The following is a 27752-nucleotide window of genomic DNA, read 5'->3' as shown; positions in this document are numbered from 1 at the left end:
CCATTCAGGCTGCTACTCAGTCAGACATTCAACCCATAGCCCTGCCGTTAATATGCTCTGTAGCTGAGCCACTAGCTGCCCGACCCGCAGCCACTTCAGCCACTCCTCCACCCGTTACACCTCCACTACAACCGTCACTGCAGTCTCTAGTGCAGTCTCCAGTGTCCCCAGCGCAGTCTCCAGTGTCCCCAGTGCAGCATCCCTTAGCACAGTCATCCACTCAATCACCAGCTCCACTTTCCCCTCAACTATCACTACCACCTCTAGCTCAGTCTCCTGTGCACTCACCTCTGGTTCATTCTCCTGTGAAGTCATCAACTCCACTGCCTACTCCACTCTCACCACCTCCGTTACAACAGACATCAGTTCAGTCCCCTGTGCCAGTGCAGACGCCCTCAGTTCAGTCTCCCGTGCAGTTATCTACTTCACCACCATCAGTAGCTCAGCTCCCACTCTCATCCGCATCTCCAGTAGCTCAGCTCGCACCTGAACCATTGGCCCAGTCCCCGGTAGCAATACGGTCTTCTGTTCGGCTTAACATTCAGCCAGGGGTCCCAAACCTCTCTGGCTCTACATCAGCTCCTGCTGGAAGCTCGGATGAGCTCATCCAGGACTCCGCGGCTCCCACGCCGCCATCTACCTCGTCCGCTGGGGGTTCCAGTGAGCCCGGCCAGCACCTCCTCGTCTCCGCTGAAGGGCCCGAGGGGCCCGTTCAGCCTCCTGCCTCCGCTGGAGGGTCCGAGGGGCCCGTTCAGCCTCCTGTCTCCGCTGGAGGGTCCGAGGGGCCCGTTCAGCCTCCTGTCTCCGCTGGAGGGTCCGAGGGGCCCGTTCAGCCACCTGTCTCCGCTGGAGGGCCCGAGGAGCCCGTTCAGCCACCTGTCTCCGCTGGAGGGCCCGAGGAGCCCGTTCAGCCACCTGTCTCCGCTGGAGGGCCCGAGGAGCCCGTTCAGCCACCTGTCTCCGCTGGAGGGTCCGAGGGGCCCGTTCAGCCTCCTGTCTCCGCTGGAGGGTCCGAGGGGCCCGTCCAGCCTCACGCCTCGTCAGCTGGAGGGTCCGAGGGGCCCGTCCAGCCTCCTGTCTCCGCTGGAGGGTCCGAGGGGCCCGTTCAGCCTCCTGTCTCCGCTGGAGGGTCCGAGGGGCCCGTTCAGCCTCACGCCGCATCAGCTGGAGGGCCCGAGGAGCCTGTCCAGCCGCCACCTGCGACCGCCTCGTCGTCGCCTGGTCCGGCTGCATCTGCCTGTGCTTCTGCTACTCCTGGGCCAGCCTCTGCTTCTGCTACGCCTGGTCCGGTCTCAGCCTCTGCTTCTGGTCCAGCTTTGGCTTCTGCTTCTGCTCCGCCTGGCCCAGCTTCGGCTTCAGCCTGTGCTCCCCCTGGTCCAGCCTCAGCCTCTGCAGCTCCGCCTGGTCCAGCCTCAGCCTCTGCAACCTCGTCTGGTCCGGCCTCCGAGTCTTCGTCCTCGTCTGGTCCGGCCTCCGAGTCTTCGTCCTCGTCTGGTCCGGCCTCCGAGTCTTCGTCCTCGTCTGGTCCAGCCTCAGCCTGTGCTTCGCCTGGTCCGGCCCCCGCATCGCCACCGTCTGGTCCTGCCTCGTCTGGTCCTGCCTCGTCTGGTCCTGTGCCCACCAGGCCATGGCCAGCACGCCTGAGACTGGAGGGCCGCCGCTGCCTTCCGCGCGGTCGGCCTCCTGAACTGCTCCGTTGTCTCCTTCGCCGCCGCCGTTGCCTTGCGCACGGCCGGCCTCCTGAACTGTTTCCACGTCGCCGCCGTTGCCTTGCGCACGGCCGGCCTCCTGCACTGTTTCCGCATCGCCGCCGTTGCCTTGCGCACGGTCGGCCCCCTGAACTGGTTCCACGTCTCCGCCGTTGCCTTCCGCATGGTCGGCCCCCTGAACTGCTCTGTGTTTGGGTTGTTTTCTTGGGCTCCGGTGTTTGCTGTGCTCTTCTTTTGTTTTCTGTTCCGAGCCCTCCGTCCTGGGCCCCCGCCGCCCGCCCTGGGTTGTTTTCTGTTTGGTTTTGTTTTTCTGTGTTTGGGCTGTCTGGAGCCAGCCCTTGAGGGGGGGGTACTGTCACGGTCCTGGGTCTCCTGACCCAGCGTTTTTAGTTCTTTGTGATTTTTGTATTATTGTACTTGTGTGTGATTTATTCTATGGCTTCTAGTTTTGATCCCTTGCCCTTCATGTCTCTCTGTGTCCCCTCTGTTCTGTGTAATTGTGTGTCTTTGCATGTTTGAGTTTCTTTTGAGTCATTCTTTTGAGAAGTGTGAGCCTCAAATCATTGAGGCAATAGCTCAGCTCATAACACAAATTGAGTGGCACTATTAATGACTGTAACCTGAGAGTAAAAAGATCCGTTTTAAGCAGAAAAGACAGTAAAAAGCACCGAGGTTAAAGGAAAACTGTTCCAGATTCAGCGTGACATCTCAAAAGAAATTCCAACAAACCCAAAGATGTTTATACTTGGTTTGCATCCAGAAGGACAAGGTTGTAATAACAGTAAAAAAAGTCAGCAGAGATTGATGAACCTCAGTTTTAACCCTTTAATGCCAAGTGTATCACACACTACGTTGCCAAAGGCATTCACTCTTCTGGGTTCACACACATGAACTTGAATGACATCCCATCCTTTAATCCGTAGGACTTAATATAATGTCAGCCCACCATTTGTTAGCTATAACAGCTTAAACTCTGCTGAGAAGGTTTAGGAGTATTTATGGGAATTTTTCACTACTCTTCCAGAAGCGCATCGGTGAGGTCAGACACTGATGTTGGACGACATGGCTTGGCTCGCAGGCTCCAATCCAACTCATCTTAAGTGTTCCCTCAGGTTGAGGTGAGGACTCTGTGCAGGCCAGTCAAGTTCTTCTACACCAAACTCCCTCATCCATGTCTCTTTATGGATCTCGCTTTGTGCACTGGTGCGCAGTCGTGTTGGAGCAGGAAGGGGCCGTAAACAAACTGTTCCCACAAAGTTGGGAGCATAAAATTGTCCAAAATATCTTCTTGTGCTGAAGCATTAAGAGTTCCTTTCACTGGAACTAAGGGGCCGAGCCCAACTCCTGAAAAACAACCCCACACCATAATCCCCCCTCCACCAAACTTGACGCTTGGCACAATGCAATCAGACAAGTACTGTTCTCGTGGCAACCACCAAACCCAGACCCGTCCATTGGATTGTCAGACAGAGAAGCATAAGATATGTGTTTTATTGTCAACGGTTGCCTGTAGTGCACAAACTAATGAAAACTAATGAGAAAAATTGGGGCATGGATGGATGACGAATGCTTCAGTGTTTTTTTCTAAATGCAGTGGTTTAAAAGCAGAACTGTGTGGTACCTAGCCTGGTTACACAACTCATACAAATAGTTCAAAAGTCTAACACGAAGATTGAGCAATCTGAACATTTTGCTTTACACTTCTTTCCTCCTTGTAGTTCAGTAGCATACAGCATTTACTTCGACTGCTTTGCATTCACCTGTATATCCTAAAAAAGTCTTTCATACCCGGATTTTTCCTGGCTTTAGGAAAGGCATGATGCGGATCGTAGGAGGTGGGTGGATACACATCTAAGCACAACGGGTTCATTTAAAGTTCAGGTATTGATTCTGCCTGATCCTTATTTCACGGAAATTTGTGCTGCTTTGCTCATATTTCAAAATATTTGATGAACAAAGATGTATCTTACTTAAAACTGTTTTCATTAAAATGACTTTCCTTTAACCGAGGTTTTATTGTAGGTGTTTTATTCACTGATTTTAAGATGTATTTCTTAATTACAGTTTTTCCACAGTTTTAGTGGACTCAGTATCTGTTTGGTATGGTATGATATTTGTGCAGAGAGACAAAAAAAAGCCCAATTTCTCTCGGGCAGATGGCAGCCCGACTCAAACTGGGATGTGCACTTGTTTCAGTAGATTTGAGGAGATGGTTGCTGCCAGTGGCAAACAGCCTGTAGTGCTTTTTGCTGGAGGGAATAGCGAGTCTTCGTATGAATCTCTTGCTCATGTTAAAGTAGAGAAACTGAGTGACAGACTTCTCTAAACTGTCGCTGCCACTGTTATAGGTTATTTTTTCTGTGAGCAGCCCATAGCAGTATGATAATAGACAACAGCCTTTTCATAAAGCAGCAAATGACTCACAGACACACACCAAGTGTGTGACGCACGGCTTTGAGTCGGTGCTCCATGCAGATGGTGGAGGGGGGAAACATTATGTACAAAAACAGCTTGCCTTTTTTATATTTAAGGTTTAACAATAACTCACTGCATACACTTTCTTACCCCTCAACAAGAGTCCTGTTGGCCAAACGGATGCAGTGTTCCCAGAGGACGTTGGACACAGGCAGGGGGATGCGCACATGTCTGGAAACTTCACCCAGCCGCTTGTTAAATTGCTCAAACTCCTGATGAGGCGGGGAGAAAGAAAAGGTGAACACATTCCCGTGAGTACAACACGACGCAGCAGAAAAACAAATCGCTGGTCTTTTACCAAAAAAAAGTATATGTGGTCAGGAAAATATTTTATACAATTGGTCATATTTCGCTAAAAAGTACCATAACTTTCATATCAACATATAAACAACATTTTAATTAACAGATTCCTATATTTCTATATTACTACAGCTACAATTAGGTCTAAACACAAAAATCTCAATATGGACACTACATTATTCAGCCAAACGCTTCCACCTAACCATCACAGATTAGCCAGAAAAAGAAAATAACGTCTTAATATGGATTATGCATATTAAGGTCTCTACTGTTTCTACAATAAACACAAACAAAACTGAAGAGATGAAAGTTTTAGACATTTTTCTTGCATTCTTGTTCTTCTATTGTGCATCTACTTGTGCATTTCAAAAATCCATCATACATTTTGAATATAAAATAAACAGAAGCTTGCCCTTTCTAAAAAAGATGACTTGGATTTGGTATCACACTGAAGTTGGATGAAAGTATGTTTCTTTTTCATATTTAAGCTTTAACGTGTGTGAAACTATTCACCTGATTTAGACTGTTAAAGGATATGATGCAGCTTGTTTTTTAATAAGCTAAACATTTGTCCCCTACCTGCAAACTTTGGTTTCTAGAAACCTCCAAATCTGCTGTCAGAGATCAGACTTACAAATAATTACGGGACTTCCAAGTATCTGTCCTTCTATGTTAACTTGATCTGCATGCACTCCAGAGAGCATAATACCAAAAACTTTGAAGGGCCTCGCTCAACTAGTTTTCCAGATAGTAGATTTCTGAAATGGCCCCTCAACACAATGACACGAGAAAAAAAAGCGTCACTATCTTTATCCCTTAAAATGACCTGATGAACTGAGATGTAATGACCTTGTTGGATTCTAACTGGAAGACGTAAACAAAACAAAAAGTTGTCATGAACAACACTTTAAGGATTTCCTTTGATTCTCTCTTACACGCTGCCTCAAGAAACAGCATTTGGGTTTTCCTTTAAACCATTTAGCTTAAATTATACATCCAAAATAGTGATTATAAGTAAATCAGATCAATCTCGGCTAAATTATTGTTTTTTTCCACCAGTGTAAGCAGCCGGCAGGATGTGTGGGTTACTTTCCTGAAACTCTAACAGAGCTAAGTAATAATTCTGCCGTCTGCACTGATGGAAGCAAAGCATGCTGACGTACAGTAGTGAAGAGCGCGGGGGCTGCATGTATGAAGCTGTCGAGCCACAAATCATGCGCAAAAACAAATCATTTGGGCGCCGGTGAATACTGTACTCCGGTCTGACAGCATCCCAAGGTGAATACAAGCTACATCTAAAATCTAAATCTAAATCTAAAATGTTATTCTGATTCATTTTCTGTTACTGCCTTCCAAAAACAAACTGCAGTACCTAGGTAAGTATGTAAATATGACACATGCAGATTAACACTAGCATCCCCAGGCTTCTACCTTTCTACCTATAAAACCCGAGAGCAGTCAAATGGTGGAAGTGGAAGCTAAATTGGCTAGTCATTCATAAGTATATTGGGTCGTTACCTAGGAATTCTGGAGGGAGGGGAGTGGGGGTGAGTGATTGAGGGGGTGGGGGAGCTGCTAAAAGCGGTGAGCTTCCTTTTGTGTTTCATCTTGATGCATTCTCAATCATCCAGGGAAACAAATCTCCAAAAGTCACCAACTTGGAGTGTTTCAGTTTGCCATCTTGGGGAGAAATCAACACACATGGGTGTATGTCCTTTGTTGCTGACATTTATTGATAAAAACAGTACAAAAAACCAACCATTTGTACACATATTTACAAATAATTCAACATTGTCAGCAATCACTCACAATCCTGGCACTGCCTCTGGTGTACGGACCTCCTCTCCAAGGAAAGAAAATGCAGAGAAGACTCACCACTCAGCAGGCCTTGGAAATGATCCTGACGGAAGTCGACCCTTGTGACTCGGATGGAGAAGACCTAGCAGTTCAGCCGGATTCGGACTCAGAGCTGTCTGATCAGTCTTCCGGTTAGTTTCATTTCATGTTATTTCCTTTTTCATTTCAAACAAGTAAGTGGATGTAGTTAGTAAGTAAGATATTTCAGACATTATTCTGATACAGAGGAGGAGATACTGGAATTATAATTAGTATCTATGCATGCATTTGTGATTTTGTTTGACCTTCCCATTTTGCTCACAATTTGAATTTGTTCACACTGCAGATGAGGAGACTGCTTCTCCACCGAAAAAGAGACCTTGTTTGGGGACTGAGACAGCGAAAGATGGCACAGTGTGGCGTGAAGAACAGGTGGGGACCTGTCTCCCTTTCACCCCAATAGAAGCGTACGCTGCAGATGGAGAGCCAACGGCTAAGGCCAGGAGAAGTATCTCGAGTCACCTTCAGAGCTTCCTGTGTTTCGTCACTCTTGACATGCTTCGTAGCATTCAAGAATGGACTATTCAACATGCACAGCAAACGGAGCATGTTCATTGGTTCATGGACCTCCCTGAACTAATGGCATTTATTGCAATTGTGATCTTGCGGGGGGTTTGCAGGCTTCCATCGGTAAATGACTGCTGGTCAGCAAACCTGGGAAACCCACAGATAATTGGAACTATGGCACGAAACCGCTTCCAAAACATCATGCAACACCTACGCTTTGATGACAAGTCCACCCGCTGTGATCGAGCAAAGACTGACAAGTTTGCTGCAGATCGCAACAGATCGCAATGAATTCACCACTCAGGTATGTTGCAGGTCTTTTGTGGTTCTATGTTTATGTGTTTCATTGTGTGTAAAAGGGCTATGAAAATAACAATTTATCTTATTTCTTAGGTGTTTTCAACCTCTGCTGCCACGCTGACGGCGTATGCGGCCAAACGGAAGAAGACAGTCTATATTCTTAGCAGCATGCACAGCGTGGTTCACCAAACACTGTCACCCTTTACAACAAAACAAAGTGTGGCGTGGATGTGATTGACCAGATGGTTCTGGAGTACACTGTCCGCAAAGGAACACGGCGCTGGCCAGTCGCCGTGTTTTATAACATGATTGACATGGCAGCACTGAATGCACATGTGCTGTATCAAGCATGCACCGGGACGAAGGAAAGACGGGTGGACTTCCTGGTGGCGCTTGCAACAGAGTTGGCTCACTCTCATGTAGCTGCGAAGAAGGCAAGAAAAGAACAGTTGCTTCGGGCAGAACCCTCCACACCGAGCCCTGGAAAAAGAGCCACGTGTCAGGTCAAACACAAATGCAAGATAAATCAGGCCACTGTGCGATGTGTTCACTGCTACAGGTACACATGTGGTAAATGCAGACTACAGGTACCATGGCAGTGCCAGGATTGTGAGTGATTGCTTGACAATGTTGAATTATTTGTAAATATGTGTACAAATGGTTGGTTTTTTGTACTGTTTTTATCAATAAATGTCAGCAACAAAGGACATACACCCATGTGTGTTGATTTCTCCCCAAGATGGCAAACTGAAACACTCCAAGTTGGTGACTTTTGGAGATTTGTTTCCCTGGATGATTGAGAATGCATCAAGATGAAACACAAAAGGAAGCTCACCGCTTTTAGCAGCTCCCCCACCCCCTCAATCACTCACCCCCACTCCCCTCCCTCCAGAATTCCTAGGTAACGACCCAATATACATATGAATGACTCCAGCATTTGACTGACTGCTCTCCGGCTTTTAAAGGTAGAAACGCAAAATGATGACTCCGCGGGGGTCTAAGGTAGAAAACCAAAATGACTGCTCTCCGGGGGTCTAAGTGTTAAGATTGTAAATAAATTCATAAAATATGCAAGTATTAAATTACATTTTTAAATTGCATCATTATAGAAAAAAAATTAACGTGAACCTTAATGCATGTTCCCATTAATTTTACACCCTGAAATGAAATGTTACTCATTCACAGCCTCACAATAGACTCTGACTCAAGCATTTTGTCAATGAAGTCATTCTGAGGCTTCGGCATGTCTTTGCCACTTTATATGCAAATGAGCGCCATTGTTGAATGCTGGGGATCAACCTGAATTCATGAATAAAATATTGCTGTGTGCGCGCTACAACAAAACTCAGCACCACTTATTTCAATCACGTAACACAACCCGCATGCATTATGACCGTCTTGACACGATGACGGGGGAGGCTATTAGCACCTGATGGAAAACTACACGCGTATACGATGTCTGTCCACGTCTGTCCGAGTCACTAAGCAGTTCAGCCATCAGCCATCTGTTATGTATGATTTTGCCTCTGCTTGATGCTGCTCTGTTTATGGCTCCGCACCGCAGCGAGCCCCTCGCACCTTTCTTTCTCTTAGTGTCAGAAGCAGGAAAAATGTGTCCTTTACCCCGCCATGCAAGTTTATAAAAGAATAAGTAGCCAGCATGAATAAAGACACACATTTAGAAGAAACTTTCTCATTCTAAAAATACTTCTGGGAGCAGTGAGCTCAGATGTCTTTAACAAAGCAGAAAACTTCAGGAGAGATCTGCATTTGGCTCTTAACAGCTCACCCATATAATAAATTATTCACCCACATCCCAAATAATTGATATTAAAGGTCCCTGAATTAACTTTGAGTCAAGGAGGAGAACAATGACCTTCACAGTTTCAGACTTTAAAAGAATAAGAGCTAATGCTTAGTGTACTGATGGCAGAAGGATAACACTTTTTTTTTTTATGAGTGCAACAAAGACACAATGTGTGGAGGGGGAGGGATGCCTGCTAGATAAAAGTAAATCTAATACAGCTGCTTTGTGTTCTATTTTTGTGTAGCGTGGATATTGCGTGACACTGAGAGGACACGGTATCTGTTTGGGAAAAGTAATAAGCACTGAGATCTTTGTGGACTTTTCTTTGCTATAAAATGCACAAAAAAGGAATAAAGGGTTTTAAAAAGGGCACCAAGTAGTCTCAGAATCATTTATATTCACCTTGCTAAGTCAAGGGTCTTAAAGATATGAATGATGCAGAAACCCTAATGAGGTATTTGCATGAGATCTTTATGAAATGTGAGTAAAAGCTGCTTCAACATTTAAGCGTTAATATGTGCATAACCCTTAATTGGATTTAGACTGTTTTAAAGAATATGATGCAGGTTGTTTATGAGAGGCTCTAAACAAAATCTCAGTCCCCTACCTGCAACACTGTGGTTTCTACAGGAGCTTCAAATCTGCTGTCCAAACATTTTAGGGACTTCAAGCATCCATCAGTCTATGTTAATGTGAGCTACACTCATAAAGCCATCATACCAAAAGCTTTAAAGGACCTAGCTCAAGTAGTTTTCCAAACAGTGGAATTTTGAAGTGATGGTCAGGTGGGAAGTTTTTGTATGCTTAATAACTTTAGCTGGTTTTTGTCCGTAGTGGGTCAAAAATAGGCTACAGTAACATCAGCATTCGCTTTTCTTATTCGTCGTTACCTTTAACAAGACATCCACATATACATTGTGCTGGGACATTATCTCCCTAATGTCCCATTTAACTCCGGCCATCATGAGCAACATTTGTTCATAGTCGATGGCCTTGGCCGCCACGATCCAGTAAATTGGTTTCCGCAGTTCGCTGGCTGTAGACACCGTCTGAGTGCAGGAAGGAAGGATACATATATGAGAGTTAGTGGATCATTATAGTCAACATATGGATAAGGTATTTTTCAACTGCCTGCTATTCTGCAGGAAGAACAATGTTAAAGTTTCCAATGAGCGAAATCAGGACATGACATTCACTTGATGTTTTGGGTCAAACAGACCCGTCTCTTCATCTGAATTTCAAATGTCAAAGAGACAAAAAAAAAGAAAAAGAAGCAAAGTTATCCATGTGGGTTTGAGTTGTTTTCATTTGTTTTTAAAGAAAACAAAAGGGCACAATTACAATTAAGCAAGTGGAGTGCAGGTGGGAGGGGGAGCACATCCACAACAGTCACACAGTATATTTCACATTGTGCCTTAAATATTAACAGTGAAATCCAAAAGGAAAACACATCCTATAAACCACATATTTAAGTGCATGTGTGGAGAAAATCAATTACAAATAACAAAAAATAACATAATCTCAGCCTTACAAGAGGTTAAAATAAAATAAAAGACAAACGGTTTTCTACAGCTGGAGACGACGTCTGAAATAACCTGACAGCTGTAGCTGACAGTGATGACATGATCAGTTACTGTAATAATTGAGGCCTGTGCCCTCAGAGGAGGCATAACTGTATAAACCAAACAATACCTGGGAATAAAACTGCTGCAGGAAGGGCTTCTTGGCTGCAGGCATCATCGCGTCCAAGTGGGACTGCAAGGACTCAAACTGCTCTGCCAGAAACACACTGACACAACCAAAGAGAAACAGCCTTTAAATTCTGCCCATATGCTCTGAATCATTCTGCTTGTGACACATAAGAAAAGGCAATTACGATGTGTTGTTTTTGTGTTATTAAAGAGTGACAGATCTATTTACAAAAGCTCGTATTACTATTACAAAGTGGAGTAACTGACCATTAGAGAGAACATCACCTTAAATCTCTGTTACTCTTGAACAACAGTAAAACATCTCAAATGGAATAAGAAGTTTTTTTTTTACTTTTTTGTCTCCCTTGATTCTTCTGATCCATTAATTGGATCAAGATTTTAGTCATATGTGCTTAAACCTGAGTTTCCAGCATTTCCTGCTGTTCAATCTCATTTCTTCCCTTGTTGGTCACGTTTTGATGAAATAAACATCAAATTCATCCATCCATTCGCTTCCGCTTATCCTTTTCAGGGTCGCGGGGGGCGCTGGAGCCTATCCCAGCTGTCATAGGGCGAGAGGCAGGGTATGACAGCTGGGATAGGCTAAACATCAAATTTGATTATTATAATGTAAATTATGGAGTCAGCTGTAATTTTGCTGTAAAAACTTGTCTGACTTCCAAACCTTTAAGTCTCACCTCCCAAAGCAAAGTATTTTCACGTCCGACAAATCAAGCAGCACTTCTATTTGTTTTTTGGGTTTTTTGACAAGGATTGGATTTCAATTATCCTTGAAAAAACACTCAGACCAAAAGAGGTAGCAGAGAGAGAAATACAGGACAGAAAGAAGAAGAAGAAAAAAAACAATCAATGCGTTCAGAACTAATACCCCCCCCCTTCCACTCTGTATCCAGCACTGACTAAATAAAGACCTCTTGACTCAGGCTGATCGATGGCTCTGAAGTGTTACAGTGCATGAAATAAAAAGTGAGTGAACATGTTTACGTGGGCTGAAGTTCAGAGTTGAGTCCTGACTTTAACAAGGATCATTAATTAAAGAACAACAGGTCTCCGCAGAGCTCTTAAATACAGCAGGAAAAAAGAGAGAATAAAACAGGAGAAATCGACTTAATCAGACTAAGACACCAGTCCCAGGTGGGACCTCCACATTCTTTTGCTGCCTCTTGAACCTCCGTTTGGGTGTGAATGCACACACCAATGAAGTGAAAAAAAAAAGCTGTCCTTAAACCTGCAGACGCCCCTCACTGCAAGCTAAAGGTAACCTGTCGTTAGCTGATAAATTGGGGTTTTGGAGAAAGATCAGAGAACTAAAAGTCTGAGGCCACAGAAGTGACAGTCACTAAATTTACATTCCATTCCGCTACATCCCAAAGGTGCTCTATTGGATTGAGATCAGGTGGCCATTTGAGTACAGTAAACTCCTTCTCGTTTAACATTTGTGTGTTCAGAGATGCTATTCTTCTTCTCATTATTTCATTTACCGTTGCCTTCCTATCAGGTTGAAGCAGTCTGGCCATCCTCCTCTGACCTATGACATCAACAAGGCATTTTCACCCAGAGAACTGCCGCTCACTGGATATTTTTCTTCCAGACTGTCTCTGTAAACCCCAGAGATGATGGTGTGGGAAAATCCCAGCAGATCAGCAGTTTGTGAAATACTCAGAGCAGCCAGTCCGTCACATACTAAGTCACTTGCATGGTATGATGCATTGTGTAATCAGCAGATTCGATATTTGTATTAAAAAGCTGTTAAATAGGTGTACCTTAAAAGGGGCCAGTGAGTGCATCTGTGTCATTATTCTTCTAATAGACTCTTGCGGCTATAAATTGAATTTTCTTTTAGATAGGGCGCTTAGGAAAAAAAGATAAATTGCATTCAATTTGCATATTATTAACATCCAAACCCAAACAGAAACCTTTATTTTAAAGCATAATTTAATGTTAATAAATTCACACTAGTTTGGACACTGTATAAAAACAGAATGCATTGATTTGCAAATCCCATAAACCCACATTTTATCAACAACAAAACACAGAAAATATATCAAATGCTTAAAGTGACAAAATGCACCATTTAAAAAAAAATATATTAGCTTGTCTTGAATTCGATGCGAGCAGCACTTCTCAAAAAAAGCTGGGATAGAGGCCACGTTTACCACCGTGTAGCATCCCTTCTTTTAAAAATAGTCGTCATCAAAAACATCTGGAATCTGATGAGAGCAGCTGCTGGACTTTTAGGAGAGGAATGTTGTTCCAGTCTTGTTTGGTAAGATTCAAAATACTCAAAACTCCTGGGTCTATACCGTATTTTTTGACATATGACGCTCCAAATGTTTTCAGTTTGTGAACGGTCTGGACTGCAGGCAGGCCACCTCACTCCCCACTCTTCTACTATGAATTCCTGCTGTTAGAATAACTGCAGTATGCAGCTATTACTGAAATACACATGATTTCCGAGCTCATCTGGACGGGAGCATATGTTGTTTTAAAGCTTGTATGTATATCTTTCAGCACTGATGGTGCATTTCCAGATGTGCAAGATGCCGATTCCATACGTGCAGATACACCCCAATACTATCAGACGCCCAGGCTTAAAGTGAGCACTGATAAGAAGCCAGATGGTCCCTCCTCTCTTTAGTCCTTACGATGTACCATCCATGTTTTCCTAAAAGAATTTCAAGTTTCAACTCATCTGAGCCCAGAACAGTTTTCCACTTTGCCTCAGTCTATTTTAAATCATCTTAGCCCAAAGAAAACAGGATTTCTCCAAATGCTCTGAATCTTTTATTGATATTATCTACTGCTGATCTTTAAGTCTTCATAATTTTACATCAAGGAAAGTGAATCTAAAACTGTTCTACAAGGCTTTTTTGCAATATTGGTGAACCTCTGCCAATTTTTATTCTTGGCATCTCAGAGACGTTCCCTATATACCATCATGTTACGGACCTGTTGCCAAATAAGCTGCAAAATGTTCCTCCAACTCTTTCTTTTTAGTACCACGCTGTTAAGAAGTGTAGCTGCTTTGTGGGTTGGTGAGATTTGCAAATCACTGCATTCTGTTTTTACTTACGTTTTAAACACCGGCCCAACTTTTTTTGGATGGGTGCGTAAAAGTACCAGAGAGAAGATATTTTTTTGCGTCCGTTTGTTTTCATAGAGCAATGAAGATCGCATTAAGGTGAGCAGGAACAGCTTGTGTTTACCTCAGCAACATAATCATGTGCTGTGGAGGGAATAAGAATAAGAAAGCACACACTGCACTTCAGAGTCACGCTTGTATAGATGCAACACCTGACCAGCAGCATAGAGAATGAACAACTGATGGTCAGTTTGCTGAGCTTTTGTCTTTGATTCTTCTCACACATGATTGCCGTGTCCACTTTCTTTTCTCTCCCAGAGATTTTGTTTGAAATGGGACAGGCTGAGGATGCTAAAAACACACACAAACTGTGAGCTGTCTTTTCTAAAAACACTATTTTTAGATCAAAAGCATAAAAAATAAAACCCGACCACCAACGCCCTCAACAATTTCTCGCAGTTTTGCACAGAATAAGTCTGCTTTGGTCCTTTAAACTTTACCTACACTAAACACTTTAGCCGTTTTGCTTTCATTCTTCTTCGGAGCTTGTTGCCTGCCTCCAAAACACGAAACCCTTTTTGTGAGCGAGTGTAAGCCTACTCAGCGTTCTGGCAACAGCGCTGTCAGAGCCTTTGGTTTACAAGACTTTCATTATGAAGCTGTTGTTGTACAGCGCAGACCTCTGAGGGCCCAAGTGCTGTCAGCATTGATGATAAGCTTGACCTAATTATGCACGGGGGCACCAGTGTGTAGTGTGAATGTAACAGAGTAAGACAGAGAGGGAGGGAAAAAACAGAGTAGAGGAGTACAAAAATAAACTGGTTACTGAGTGACTGATTGAGAGAGTTTAAAACATATCAAATTAGAGAAAGGAAATGATTTTGGGGGCGCTAAAATGTGTTGCTGTGTGCAGGAACACAACGCAGGCAGGGCTAATCTTTGCCGGCCAGTGTGTGGAAAACTGTGTAATGACATTATTGCCATCCTGACACGAGGCAGTGAGCGAGAAGCGGCCTCTATAACTTGATCAAACAGAGTGCTTTGATGTACATAACTGTCACGTTACATCGCGCTGCCAGGACACACAAGCGATGACATAAAGCACGCACTAATGTCAATGTAATGTAAGGAATACTTTAATGTAGTGTGCAAATGCTTCCAGTGGTGTGTGCTTACAGAGACTCTGTGGCCACCACCCTTTGTGCCAGCCCGTAGAGAGTCCCGCTGTTAGTGAGGACCACCAGCTGGCTGAGATGGGGGCTGGGCACCTTCTCCTTCCTGTCCTCTGCTGGGCCATGCACCCCTGCGTTCTCCCCGACAGCCTCCTGAAAGAAACACAGGTGGACTTTAGAAAACTAACACGAAGGAAACATTGTAATATCACTTGAAGCAGAGGGAAGCGCAATCATTTCCCTGCTAATCTCTCTCTCAGTGTATGTCGTCCTGCGATCACTTTAACATTTAATCTAACATAAGAGCAGTTCAGATGCATCGTCTAAAGTGCAATCAACTTTGAGGGACCCGGTCACAGCCGAAGCCCACACACAGTAAAGTTCTGCTGACCAAACACTCCTGAAGCGGCAGCATTAATCGTTCTGATACATTCTAACACTCCATTTATCACTCATTTTATCCTTTCAATCGAAAAACTACTGAAAGAGAAATAGAAAGGTTTCAACCCGGCTCTCTTCCAATCAACCACAATAATCAGCATCTGCATAAAAAACAATAAAGTAATGTCTTGGTGGCGTAATGTATTATGTTGGCACACAGAGCTTTGTACTCTGTGACTGCAAAGCCCCCTGAAACAGCTTCTGGCAGATCAATAGCAATCACGCAGGTAATGAACAAATGGGAGCCATTAATGCTGCACCGTATCGTCCACTTACGCACTACCGGCCAGTGCAGTCTGGGTCTAATATCGTGTACGAGCACTCCTATTCCAGAAGAGCGGTGGAAAGCTTTTATAACCGAGGTCCTGCCAAGTATCCAGAGTAGAGACAAACTGTTGTAGCATGAAGATTAATGAGTAAAAGTAAAGCAAATGGTTACATCACTCCTACGTGGTCCAAAAAAAGATGGCAAGAATTCGTGAAATGTCAAATCCTGCCTGATAAAAGACCTTCATGCCACTACTTTATTATCACTGATAACAGATGAAAAACATTCAGTAACAGCAGACAAATAACCATTTCTGAAATGAAAGTGTTTTACACAGAGTGACGTGCTCCGTATTAAAATGCCAGCAGCGGCTAAAACGGGCTATAACAGCTCGGCGTACGCACTGCTGCAAAAATGCACAGAATGCAGCTCTGTGGACAATTTATGACTCAGACAAGCAGGAGCTATGCTGTCTCCCTCAAAGTGATAACTTCAACCTTTACACAACCTCCAACTTATCTCTCCGCATTCAATCAAACGCGCAGTGTTGCCAAAATCATCATCGGTCTGAAATTGACTCGGGGAGATTAACAGTTGATCGATATTATTTTACAGCAGTGGGGATCTAATGGTTTCCCTGCGGAGACTGCAACTCATCGCGGGAGCGGCTCGAAATAAACATGATTGAATTTAATTGAATACTTCTCAGCGCAGATGGTGAAATTAAATAAGCCTTCAGTAACTAGGTAAGGCTAAAGTTACTCATTACGTCTTTGTTAGAGATTAAAAGATCGCATAAAGTTTTCCCTGAATTATTAAACCTGAGCTGAAATTAGACTGCAAACGAAAAAAAATATGACTATTAACATTTTTGTTGTATAATTCACAAACGGCACATTTCCTTTTTCTTCTGTAAGCAACCAAAACACTTAAAAAACAGAAGAAATAATGCACACTGATATTTAGTCAGCCAAGGGCTTTCTTTACTTTGTCAAAAGGCTGCAGAGCGTTCACCAAAACAGCCACACTTTGGCCTAATACAGCTGTGAATGCAGTTATTCTAAACTCGGGGAATCGGAAGAACAATTTGAGCCCCAAGTTAAAGATGCAGTCCTCGTTTACTGAGTCATTTAATCACACATTTAATTTAGTTCCTTGAAGGGTTGATACGCATTAATTACTCTTTTTTAAATTATGGCTGTCCAAGGCTTTTTACAATGCACAGAAATGCTTAACAAATTTATAAGTTTCTTTTATATTTACTGGGAAAATAAACTGAATTCCCATTTTAACACACAAATTTGAGCCGGCACACTGGACTTGTCTGAGAAGTCACAAAGTAGTCAAGCATAAAATTCAACCACTGAAAGTAATTTTTAAATAACTTGAGGTTTAGTTGTTTGTCTGCTTTCATCATTTTGATTAAAGACCACCATAAAACACAAAAAAAGGACATTGATAAACACCAGTACTATTAATTGAGGCTAAACCTTACACTGGGAGGGGTCTAATAAATGTTTTAAGCACTATATGCTGAGAAAACTCAGTTTCACATGCTTAGTCATGAGTTACAATTTTTTGATCTACTAAATCTGCTTTAAAAAGATACAAAGGCATCTCGAACACTGCAAAGGGTTCAAGTCGCCACAATGAGCACAGCTGTCAGCATTTTAAACACGTCCCTGCACATAAACATGACAAACGTGTAATGGTTATGGAGTTAATCCAGAAAGGCCATTACTGCCCTCTTCAAACTACAGCAAATGACGTTAACATTTGGAACGGGATCATAGCAAAATAAATAAATAAATGTTTCGCTGCAGTGGCCAGCAGCCATTTGTACGTGTGACGTTGCCAGATCCTACAGGAACTTGCACACAAACATGCAAACGCAATAAATATTCCCATAAAATCAAATGAAAACTATTTGTGCGCTTGTTCTTGTCATTTTCTTTTGTAACAGCAGATCTTATCATATCAGCAGCGTATGGTCAAAACGCGCCTCTTTACAAATGCAGCTGCTTTCTCTTTGTGGAGTGTTGGAGCTTTAGAATTCAACCTCTTTCACTTGTTTCTTCTTTTATATCTGCGTCTGCAGTGTTGGGAAAGCTGTGCTTGCGGTGGGGGGGATGGTGCCTAAAAGGATCTTCGGTACAAAGAAGTAGGGTAAAAACACCTCTTTATATGTAAGATAGCCTAACAGAGAGAAGTGAGCAGCATGAGGACTTTTGCCAGTCAGCAAAAAACAAATCCACAGGTTTACCATGAATAAGAACATTACAGTGCTACATTACAGTTGTATACAAGAACTGTACACTGTCCTTTGAATGAATAAAATAAATCTCAAGCTGCATTAGTTTGACATTAAAGCAAAGTTTGGTTTGGTCTATTTTTAATGACGCTACATGACGCTTGACCTTTCGTTTGTTGTGCCTTTTCAGCATAAAAACAGGCTTCTGAAAGACATTTGGGAGAGAAGTTGTGTTTCCTTTCCAAATTCATGCGAGTCTGCAGGGATCCTCCAGGTAAAAGCAAAAAGCTGGGCTCAAAAGAAAAATGTGGTGGGCGGGAAAGGACAAACACAACATCGATGACATTTAGGAATTTATGCGTGTGGTTTTCAGAATCTACAGCACAAATATAATCAGAGACGTGGAACAAACTTGGGGAAATCTCACTAGGGTTTAGGGTAAAATGTGCAAAAAAAAAAAAAGTCTTGCCTGACCCCCTAATGTTTACTGGTTTCTAAGCGAAATGCTTACGCTATTATTATTACATGTTTACTAGGGGTGCAACGATATTCGTATCGATATTGAACCGTTCGATACAGTGCTTTCGGTTCGGTACGCATATGTATCGAACAATACAACATTTGTAATTTATTTTATCAACTTTCCTTCTGACGATGCTGTCTGTGTTGAGCGCTCAGTGAATCTGCGTTCGACTGCTCCGCCTAGGGTCGACAGTGCAGCCTAGGCGGAGTAGTCGAACGCAGATTCACTGAGCGCTCAACACAGACAGCATCGTCAGAAGGAAGAGCGCAGGGCAAGCTAGCGAGACAGAAGTTAAGCTCTCCTTGCAACATGGACCTCCCCCACCCTCATTCAGATCTGGCGTTTGGAATTATTTTGGTTTTCATGTGACGTATGACCCTGAAGGTAAGCGAGTCATGGACTAAAGTAAAACAGTATGTTGGATGTGCCATGCAATGCTCAATTACATGGGTGGGAACTAGTGTGTTAGCGCAGTTAGCTCGTTAACGTGTTGGCCGTCTAGCCCCATGCACGGGGCGATCGGCGGTAGCTCGTTAACGGAGATTTGCCGTGTTGTGGCGTTAAGGTCATTTCAACGAGATTAACCTGAAAGCACTAGTGGGAACACAACGAATATGACTGCACATTTACGCCGACATCATCCTAGTGCAAAGACAAGTGGAAGCAGAAAAAAAACAAGCAAGCATGCTACTAACTTTAGCCGAGTCATTTAGACAGCTGTTAGCACATGATTCTCCTTATGCTGCTGAGAATATAGCCCAGAAGAAGCGGATAGTATAGCTTTTATTTTGGAAAGAGACATTTCTCTGTAATAAACTCTCTTTTCCAAAGATGAGTGATTCCTCGATCAGATACAGGGCTCGCAATATCGCTAGCCCGACGTCCCGGGGCTAGCGATTTTTTCAGTCGGGGTACCAAAATCTATCTCTGCCCTGCCCGTCTGGCTTTTGTAGGAAGGAAAAATATATGTCAATGCTTTTGCATTCTTTCGGAAATGTAGCTGGGTTATTATGTCATTGGCATCGGTGAGCCACTGTCAATATGTGACATATTGAAATCGCGTTTGAATTTGCGCTCGTTTTTTGCTTTCACTTTGCAATCACGCGAACTGTGTATAGAGAGCGACAGTACTGATCTGTGAGTGATGATAATTTGTGCACCAATTCCTCTGACATCGTCTTATTAATCGTTAGCTTACTATGCAAACATGACAAGTGAAATCTCCCGCAGCTTAAACATGTGAGAGGTTGATCGCGCAGAGAATCGCTGAGCTTATGTGAGTACGTGTGTAAAAGCAGCAGGATTTATATTTCAGTTCTGCTGAGCCAAATAAGACAGGTCAGGGTGAAGAAGTGACAGCCAAAGAAAAGCTTACCACAAAACGGAGAAGTTATGACAAATCAGACTATAAGGCAAAAAGAAAGTGCAGCTTTATGGTTTCATGGACAAAAGAATTTCTGTGGCTGCAATATGACGAGCTAAATAACCAGGGCTGCACATAAGTGGTCCGCAGGTGCGTATTCGCTGTCAAAATAAAAAACACGCACAAGGGTTAGGGTTAAATTTAAAAACTGTACTTTTGAGTTAAAATATATATTTATAATTTTAATAAATGACAAATTAAAAAGGCATGAACATTTTTTTGTATCGAAAAAATATCGAACCGTGACACCAAAGTATCGAACCGAACCGTGAATTTTGTGTATCGTTGCACCCCTAATGTTTACAATAGCAGCAGCATTTGATTGTGTGTAAGAGCAAGAAACATGATATCCCAGTGTTATTGCCCTTTGGTAGCCTTGAATATTTCAATCCATTGTTAGGGATAAACATGCAAATTATGTCTGATGCTTAGGAAATCATTTAGCGTGACAATGTAATGGATACAAACAGATGCATATAATCAAAAGGCATCTGCCATGTTTCCAGACAACAGGAAGCTCCTTGTCGTACTGAACCGCTCTGTCACAGAGCTACGACTCAGACACAGTAATACGTGAGGATGTTAGCAGCTGCTGCATTTATCAGAAAACAGATAAAAATACAACTTAAAGATATGAAGACATCAACCCTTCAGTCATCATTACGGACCTACTGTAATCAGCTGTTGTGTAACTTGCATTTTATTTGATACGCTCGGAGATAAAAACCACAAAAACAATGATCCCTTCACTTTTATGATGGCACTCAAAATGACAGACAGACAGATAAAAGCAAAGTAACACCATGTGTCTGCTGCATTGCCAAGTATGAGAGAAAGAATGCCATATTGGACAAATTAAGAGTCAGTGATAGATTTTTCAACGTCATACGAGGGGCTGAAGGATGGAGGGCGCTTAGCTGGATCTTTCCATATAGCGTGACTTATAGTGAAGAGGTCATACTTCATTTGATTCATATCCTGCAGCTGCTGAAGGCATTTAGGAGGAGTTTAGATAGTTCTCTGATGTCCCACTGAGACAAATAGTGAAACTGCATTTTCATAATGAAGTTCAGAGTGTAGATGATGTAGACCAGGAGTACTCTGCTCTGCCTGGGGGCCACTTTTGCAAAATGACGCCAGGCCAGGAGCCCGTTAAAAACGATATTTACCCAAAATCAATAAGTAGTACAAATTCCATTACTCACCTCAACCTATTAACTACATTAACTTGGGACAAGGAAACAACTATGCACATGTGGCTGATAAATATTATATTTTTCTGCATTTAGCAGCTAATTATGCATCTAAATTACTAACGCTTTGAAAGTGTTCTAACAAAAATTATATCTGGATACCCTTCAATCAATTCTTTTTAGAGATTTAATAAATAAGCCAACATGGGATGGTGGGCCTGATTTGGCTGGTGGATCATTGGTTGATTATCATCAATATAGAAATAAGTTTTGATTATTTTCACCATTTACTATAATGGTGAATGGCATTTTCTGGCATACTAATCATAAAGACCAGTATTTGCAATGGAAATATTACTTTAATTAAAAATCAGCAACTACGACAACCTAAAAAATGTGTCATTGGGGAAAAAATAAGAAAACCAAATAAGTAGTCTATCTAGTTAGTAAACAGTCTAAATAAACACAATGACTTTACTGGACTTTGGGTTTTAATAGCATTTTAATGTTTAAAATGCTAAAAAAAATTGATAAATTATGCAATTTTGGAAAAAAGGTTACATTTTTATCTCAGTCTTACTATAATACAGCAAGACCTAGTGGCACACAGGTGCATCCAAGGCCCTTAAAAGTTCTTATCTACATCACATATTATGATACATATACATAAGAAGGGATCATTTTAGCCCAGTGGCAGGTATGAAAAAAATTAATTAAGAAAAACACCTTATAAAAGCTTCCCATCATTTCCATTTCATGTGTAATGCTTTATTTATATCCACTATTATAAATACACTATGATGTTGCCTGGCAACCACCTAAGGATGCACTAGAACAACATTTATAAAGTAAAATTTGAGCATGTACTCCTGTAACTACTGCATCCAAATCCCCCAAATGATCAGAAAAATGTTGAATAATATCCAATTAATCATAACAATATTTTAGAAAGAATTTAAAATCAAAACAAATAAACATATTTGGAACATGGCTGATGATTTTGAGTATTAGATTGCATTAGATAGATGCCAGTGTAAAAAAGAATAATAAATATATAAATAAATAAGATTAAAAAGGACTTTTGGAGGAAGTAATTGAAATATTTTCACTCTTTTTTGTACATTTTACTAAATGACTAATAAAAAAAAAATTATTTAGATCCACTGATTACCAAAATATTTTTTTGTTCATGTTATCTGCAGTAACATTAAATTGAAAAAGATGAAGAGCTACAAGATGAGGTTTTCTTCAATATAATAAACAATACAGAGTCAATTTATTGTTCTTCTCCTCCACTATGAGAAAAGAAAAGAAAAGATTGGACAAATCAAAATAAAAACGAATCGCGTACTTGCTGGTTGCATTAAGTTAATTATAAAAACCATCTGAATTTATCTCTCTGTGGAGAAAAAAGAAAGTGTTGTGAGGATCCAAGCATGGTGAAACAGCTCTGCTGTGAAAGCCTGAAATTGCATTTACTGCAGTTGTCACAGCAGTCTCAAAGTCAGAGCCAAAGGCTGAGTACACACTGTTCACTGAGAAGAAGATCTTCACAAAGCACACAACTTTACAGAGGACATTTTTGCATTTCCCGAGGCAGCGTTCTTTCCATACAGCTGACATCAGTTCGGTAAGAAAATGTGCTTGTTTTCGTTTTTCAGCGTGAAGACATTTATCTGAGTGTGCTAATGTAAATGATCGTCGAGCTCTGACTGTTTAACCTGGGAACACAACAGGCAAATATACCATTAATCAGAGCAGTAAGTGCTGGCAAACAATGAAAGACAAACGCTGCATGGAAAGTTATTTCCACTGCAAGTCTAGACCATTTTACAGGGTACAGGGAAAAGGTAGAGATTTGATAGGGTGTTCTTGTCTAATATTTTCATGTGTGTGCGCATGCACGGGTTTGTTGGTATGGGTATATATGTATGTATATATATATATATGTGTATGTGTATATATATATATATATATATATATATATGTGTATGTGTGTGTGTGTATATATATATATATATATATATATATATATATATATATATATATATATATATATATATATATATATATAAAATTGTAGGTTGTGTATCCTTCAGGTGTTAATGGGGTTATTGAAAATGTGTATATGTGCGTATGTGTGTATATACGTAGGTATGGATAGATAGAAACATATATGTGTATATAATAAAAAAAAAAATAAAAAAAATAAAAAAAATTACACATAACATATAATGTAATTACAAGGAGGTATTTCTGTAGTCTATTGATACTAGATAGTGGAAAAGGGGTGGGATTAAATAAGCTTATGCTTCTTCCTGCTCCTTTTTGAACATGGACGTTATTTGGAGTTGTGGTTGCTCGTTTTCCTTTTGTTTGCTTTGTTCATTTGTCTCTTTTAATTCTATTTTTTTTTTTTTTTATACTTTTTCAACATGTTCAAAATAAAGATTCAATCAATCAATCAATTTTGTCACAGTGATCACTGTTAGCCCTCCATCTACACAGCCCAGCTGTACAATAGCTATGGCAGGGGTGGGCTGAGCCCATCAGAACGGGCGTCTTGCCCACCAAATCAGACTTTAGAGGAAAAAAATGGGTTTTCGTCAGTCAGTGCTAAAAGAGGCATATAAACTTATGACTGTGTGGGCACCTTACAGCTTGCATACTCAAGTCTCACACTGCCCTCTTAACGTGATCTGATTTACATATAAATAACATTCAGAGGAAGCAGACAGCTGTCCCTCAAGTCAAGGCAGCAAAAAAAGCGCACACACATTAAACTACTAAAAATAAATAAATGGCATCTTTTAATAGATATCAAACTCTAACGTATTCAAATCAGTATTTGTGTTTCATTTTAGAGTTCCTGTTTACCCGTTGTAGCAGCTTTTGTGCTGGTTACACGTGTCGTGATGCTCTGGCTAAGCTAACGTGTTTCACATTCACTAAAAATGCTCATTTTGTTAAATGCGTCTGAGATTTTCCCTTATATGTAATTTTTCTAAATAGCTGCAGGACGCTGAGAAAGAACCCGCGAGCATGCATTAGCGTTTCAATCTGATGTGTGTTATGACGTTAAAATGTTATACTGTGTCCTTTTTGCAGTCTGCCTCTTTCCAAACTCCAAAATAATCTGTGCTTCTCTTTCAGAGGATAAATGTCTGGATTCATGCAGGGACTGATGTTCTTCAGCCTGTGAGAAAACCATCTTACAGCTGCTACATGCTGCTTGGAACAAATTAGTGTTTTAAAGATTAGTTTAGTCAAGACTTTATGTACTGTGCTTATTTTTCACATCTCAGAGAGAGAAGACGCCATCATTTGAACTGGGACTGAAACCACCAACCCGTGGGATACTTGTCAGCTGCTCTAACTTCGGGTTTTTGTCTCGCTCAAGTTGCTCACTTATTATTTCTAGCTGCCCACCCTAACACAGCAGGCTAGAGCCAGTCCTGACATCTACTATTAGGCTGCCTACATATCAGGCAGCTGTAGAGATCCGGGCTTATATGACTCATCTTACAGCATTGCTCACAAGCACTGTATTGTGACTTACCAAAGGAACGATCTGTCGTCAGCATGCAAACCACCATCAAACATTAAAACGCAAGATTTGAAACAGCTATCGCCTGTCAGATAATTTATTGGTGAGTTTATGTGAGAAACAGTGAAATGTTTTCCAAATAAAAGAAAAAATGTTTATATAACCATATTTGCAAAAATCACAGCGTGTAATAGGCACAGATTTCTTAATAAAGTAAACCAACAAGCATACAGGACCTTTTAACACTGGTGAAAGCGGCATTAAGCACTCCGCTCACGCCCACTAGCGATCGCTACTGCAAAATGCAGTTTTTTATTACCATAAAGAGCCGAAAAGGGAGCTGGAATTTTGTCAAAACTGTCCTCTAATTAATTTTTAGAAAGAGATATTCAATGCACATTCCTCAGCTCAATTAAATTAATCTACTGTACATGAACAGGCTGTTTGAGTAATGAGCCCTGAATATTTTCATCTAACAGTTTGGGCAATCTAAGCAATTATTCAAATTATTTTAATCAGGACAACTGTAGCAGGAGGTCTTTGTTGATAACAAAATAATTAAGAACTCCCTTGGACTTGCACCTGAAGGAAATGTGGCCTAGTTTAACTTTAACTAAACCAAGAACAAAGAAAGAACGAGGAACAGTTGACATAAATCGAACAAAAATAAGATTCTGAGATCAGTTAGATAGATGTTCACTAATACAATCGCCAACATGTCACAGTCTTACCTGCACCTCTGCAATGTTGCCTAAATAGTCTCAGGTAACCGTAATATGAGATCTTGTCACTCAGACAAGCATCACTGTGCAGAATGACATATGCTCAATGCTCAAGGCCATTTTTGAAATCTAAATTAAAATCTGAGTTTGACAATTATATCTGCAAATATATATATATATATATATATATATATATATATATATATATATATATATATTTAACCTAGTCCATCCTTGGTACAAGTGCCAACTTAAATTAAATAGTACATACTGGGATGCTACAGTATTATTTGACCTGGTCATGCTATTGGCCATAAAAATAAAATGATGCAACGCTTTTCTAAAGGTATGTAGGTCTGAAAATACTAGTTATTTTAGTTTATTGCTAGGCTGTTGCTGCGCAACATGTATAATTCAGTTTTAGTGAATATAAATGAGACATTACTGTCATGAGATTAAAATTATGGGATGCTTTCATAAGGGAATATAAGTGCATAAAGGCAAAAAAGGCCTTTTTATACTGTTGCAAGGTGGTTTCCAGGAAATCTGCCATAATATATGATGCATAACTTCACTTTTTTTAGATGCAATTGTCATGAAATAAATATTACATAGTGCTTTTATAAGGTGTTATAGGTGCATAAATGTAAAAAGAAAAAAGGTCATTTTAGCCTGTTGATTTGTGGTTGCTAGGCATAATATTTGACGTAGATACAGTCCATCAGTGACCGAAGACGTACCCGTGTGCCAAGTTTGGTTGCTCAACTGCTGAACGTTTAGGAGGAGTTGGCAGACAAAGAAACAAACGCACAGACAGATTTTGTGTATTACAGTAAGATGAGTGTAACTTAGACTGCTCATGCAACAAGAATAACCTTTCAGTCATCTTTCAGCATTCTATAATTTCATATATCACCTCTCTATTATTAACTTATGAGGACAACAATGTGGCCGTGAATAGTTGCAGCTCTTATTAATAACTGACATTTAAATTCTTATGTGAAAACAAAATGTACTTACTGTATTAGTTTTAGTTTTAACTTCTAATAATGTCATTAAATGCTTTATGAAAGTATAATTAATAATCGGCAATAATTAAGTTATAAGACCTTTCATTATCTCTAGCCCAGTGCAACACTTTATACAGTTTACTGAGTGATGATTAAAGATAAAAATGATTAAAGTTCACCAGTGGGACGTGAACAAGAATTTGAATTCTTCAGTATTAAAGAAAAAAGAAATATCTACGTAAGTGTCTAAATTCTTAGTATAATCTCATGCAGCATAATGGGGCCAAAAGTGGAGCGAGAGAACAATTCCTTTCTTTGTGAGCTCACCGTGTTTTAATTATCTGTCTGGCACTTTGAAGTGGCCTTGAGTTAACAAAGCATTTTAAAACCTCTTACACTAAACGATGAGGAAAAGAAAAAACTTCCCTCTGACAGACAGTTTTGTTCTTTTGTTAGTTTGCCCTGGATAATTCCTTAACAAAGTAACAGGCAAACGCACTAAGTAAACCAAACCTTCGACTTATGAGACGTTGATATGATTCTTATTAACTAAAGATTTTTTTTTAAACTAAAACATCAATTTGGTACAGGCACAATACAATTTCCCAAACCCAAAATTGAGGCCTTCCAATAGCTTGTTTTCATCTTCACTTTCCTATTACTGAAGACTAAGATGCACAAAACTGGAGACCTGAGTATTCATCATTTCACAACAACACAGATGGAAGAAATTCAGGACTTTTACTACTTTCCCTGGAAGAACAATGAGAGCTCCACTTTCCGTTCTGAAAGCAAGACCATCTTACAATTTGAACTGAACTCCTACAATAAGCAGCCGTTTGTCTCCAGAGTTCTCATGCACACCAAAAGAGCAGGGCAGGTGCTGGGCTGTATAAACACATGAAAATAATCAACAGTGCAATACTGCAGAATCCAGTTTTATTTATTATTGTGCCTTGGTACTGTGTAATATATCTCTTCTTCAGATAGACTTCAAAATTAGTATAATTTTTCAAAAAAAAAGAAAAACAAACAAACTCCACAGCATTCAATATGTTCTTTGTAAATAATAAATAAATATACATGAAGTTTAAATTCTGTACTGACATTAAAATCCAAGTAATTGCAAATGTTTTTTTACCGTAGTTTTTCTTACAAAAGTACAAAAAAGACAGAAAATTCTCCCATTGCTGAAACCAATGTAAATGTCAGTTATGATGATGATAATGTGAACTTTGCTAACATCCAGTAGTTGAGAAAGAGCAGCTTGCCTAAATGTCCACCGTCCTCGAGGACCGGAGTATTCTCTGCAGAGACAAACGGCAAAACAAGTTTTGTTTCTGCCTGCGAGGCATTGACATCCTAATTGTTTCCCCATGTGGACCAACAGCATCATTAAATATGAAGACATCAA

The 27752-nt window shown here is 41.0% G+C and overlaps 1 protein-coding gene across 2 annotated transcripts in view; it reads right to left on the bottom strand.

The window, feature by feature from the left end:
- Positions 1–27752, bottom strand: part of vps50 (VPS50 EARP/GARPII complex subunit) — a 135730-nt gene that overhangs the window by 7278 nt on the left and 100700 nt on the right. For both annotated transcript variants that reach the window (XM_085395498.1, XM_085395497.1), the window contains 4 exons: positions 14965–15113; positions 10687–10783; positions 9885–10043; positions 4275–4396 (listed from right to left, as the gene is read on the bottom strand). In XM_085395498.1, the coding sequence (XP_085251624.1) occupies positions 4275–4396; positions 9885–10043; positions 10687–10783; positions 14965–15113 (527 nt within the window). The remainder of the gene's footprint in view (positions 1–4274; positions 4397–9884; positions 10044–10686; positions 10784–14964; positions 15114–27752) is intronic.

Source organism: Rhamphochromis longiceps, linkage group LG22 (genome assembly GCF_057381845.1).
Source record: "Rhamphochromis longiceps isolate RC_006_pf linkage group LG22, R_longiceps_female_GT1.1, whole genome shotgun sequence".
NCBI lineage: Eukaryota > Metazoa > Chordata > Actinopteri > Cichliformes > Cichlidae > Rhamphochromis > Rhamphochromis longiceps.
The sequence above is the reverse complement of the archived record's forward strand: the minus strand, read 5'-3'. Positions and strand labels throughout refer to the sequence as shown.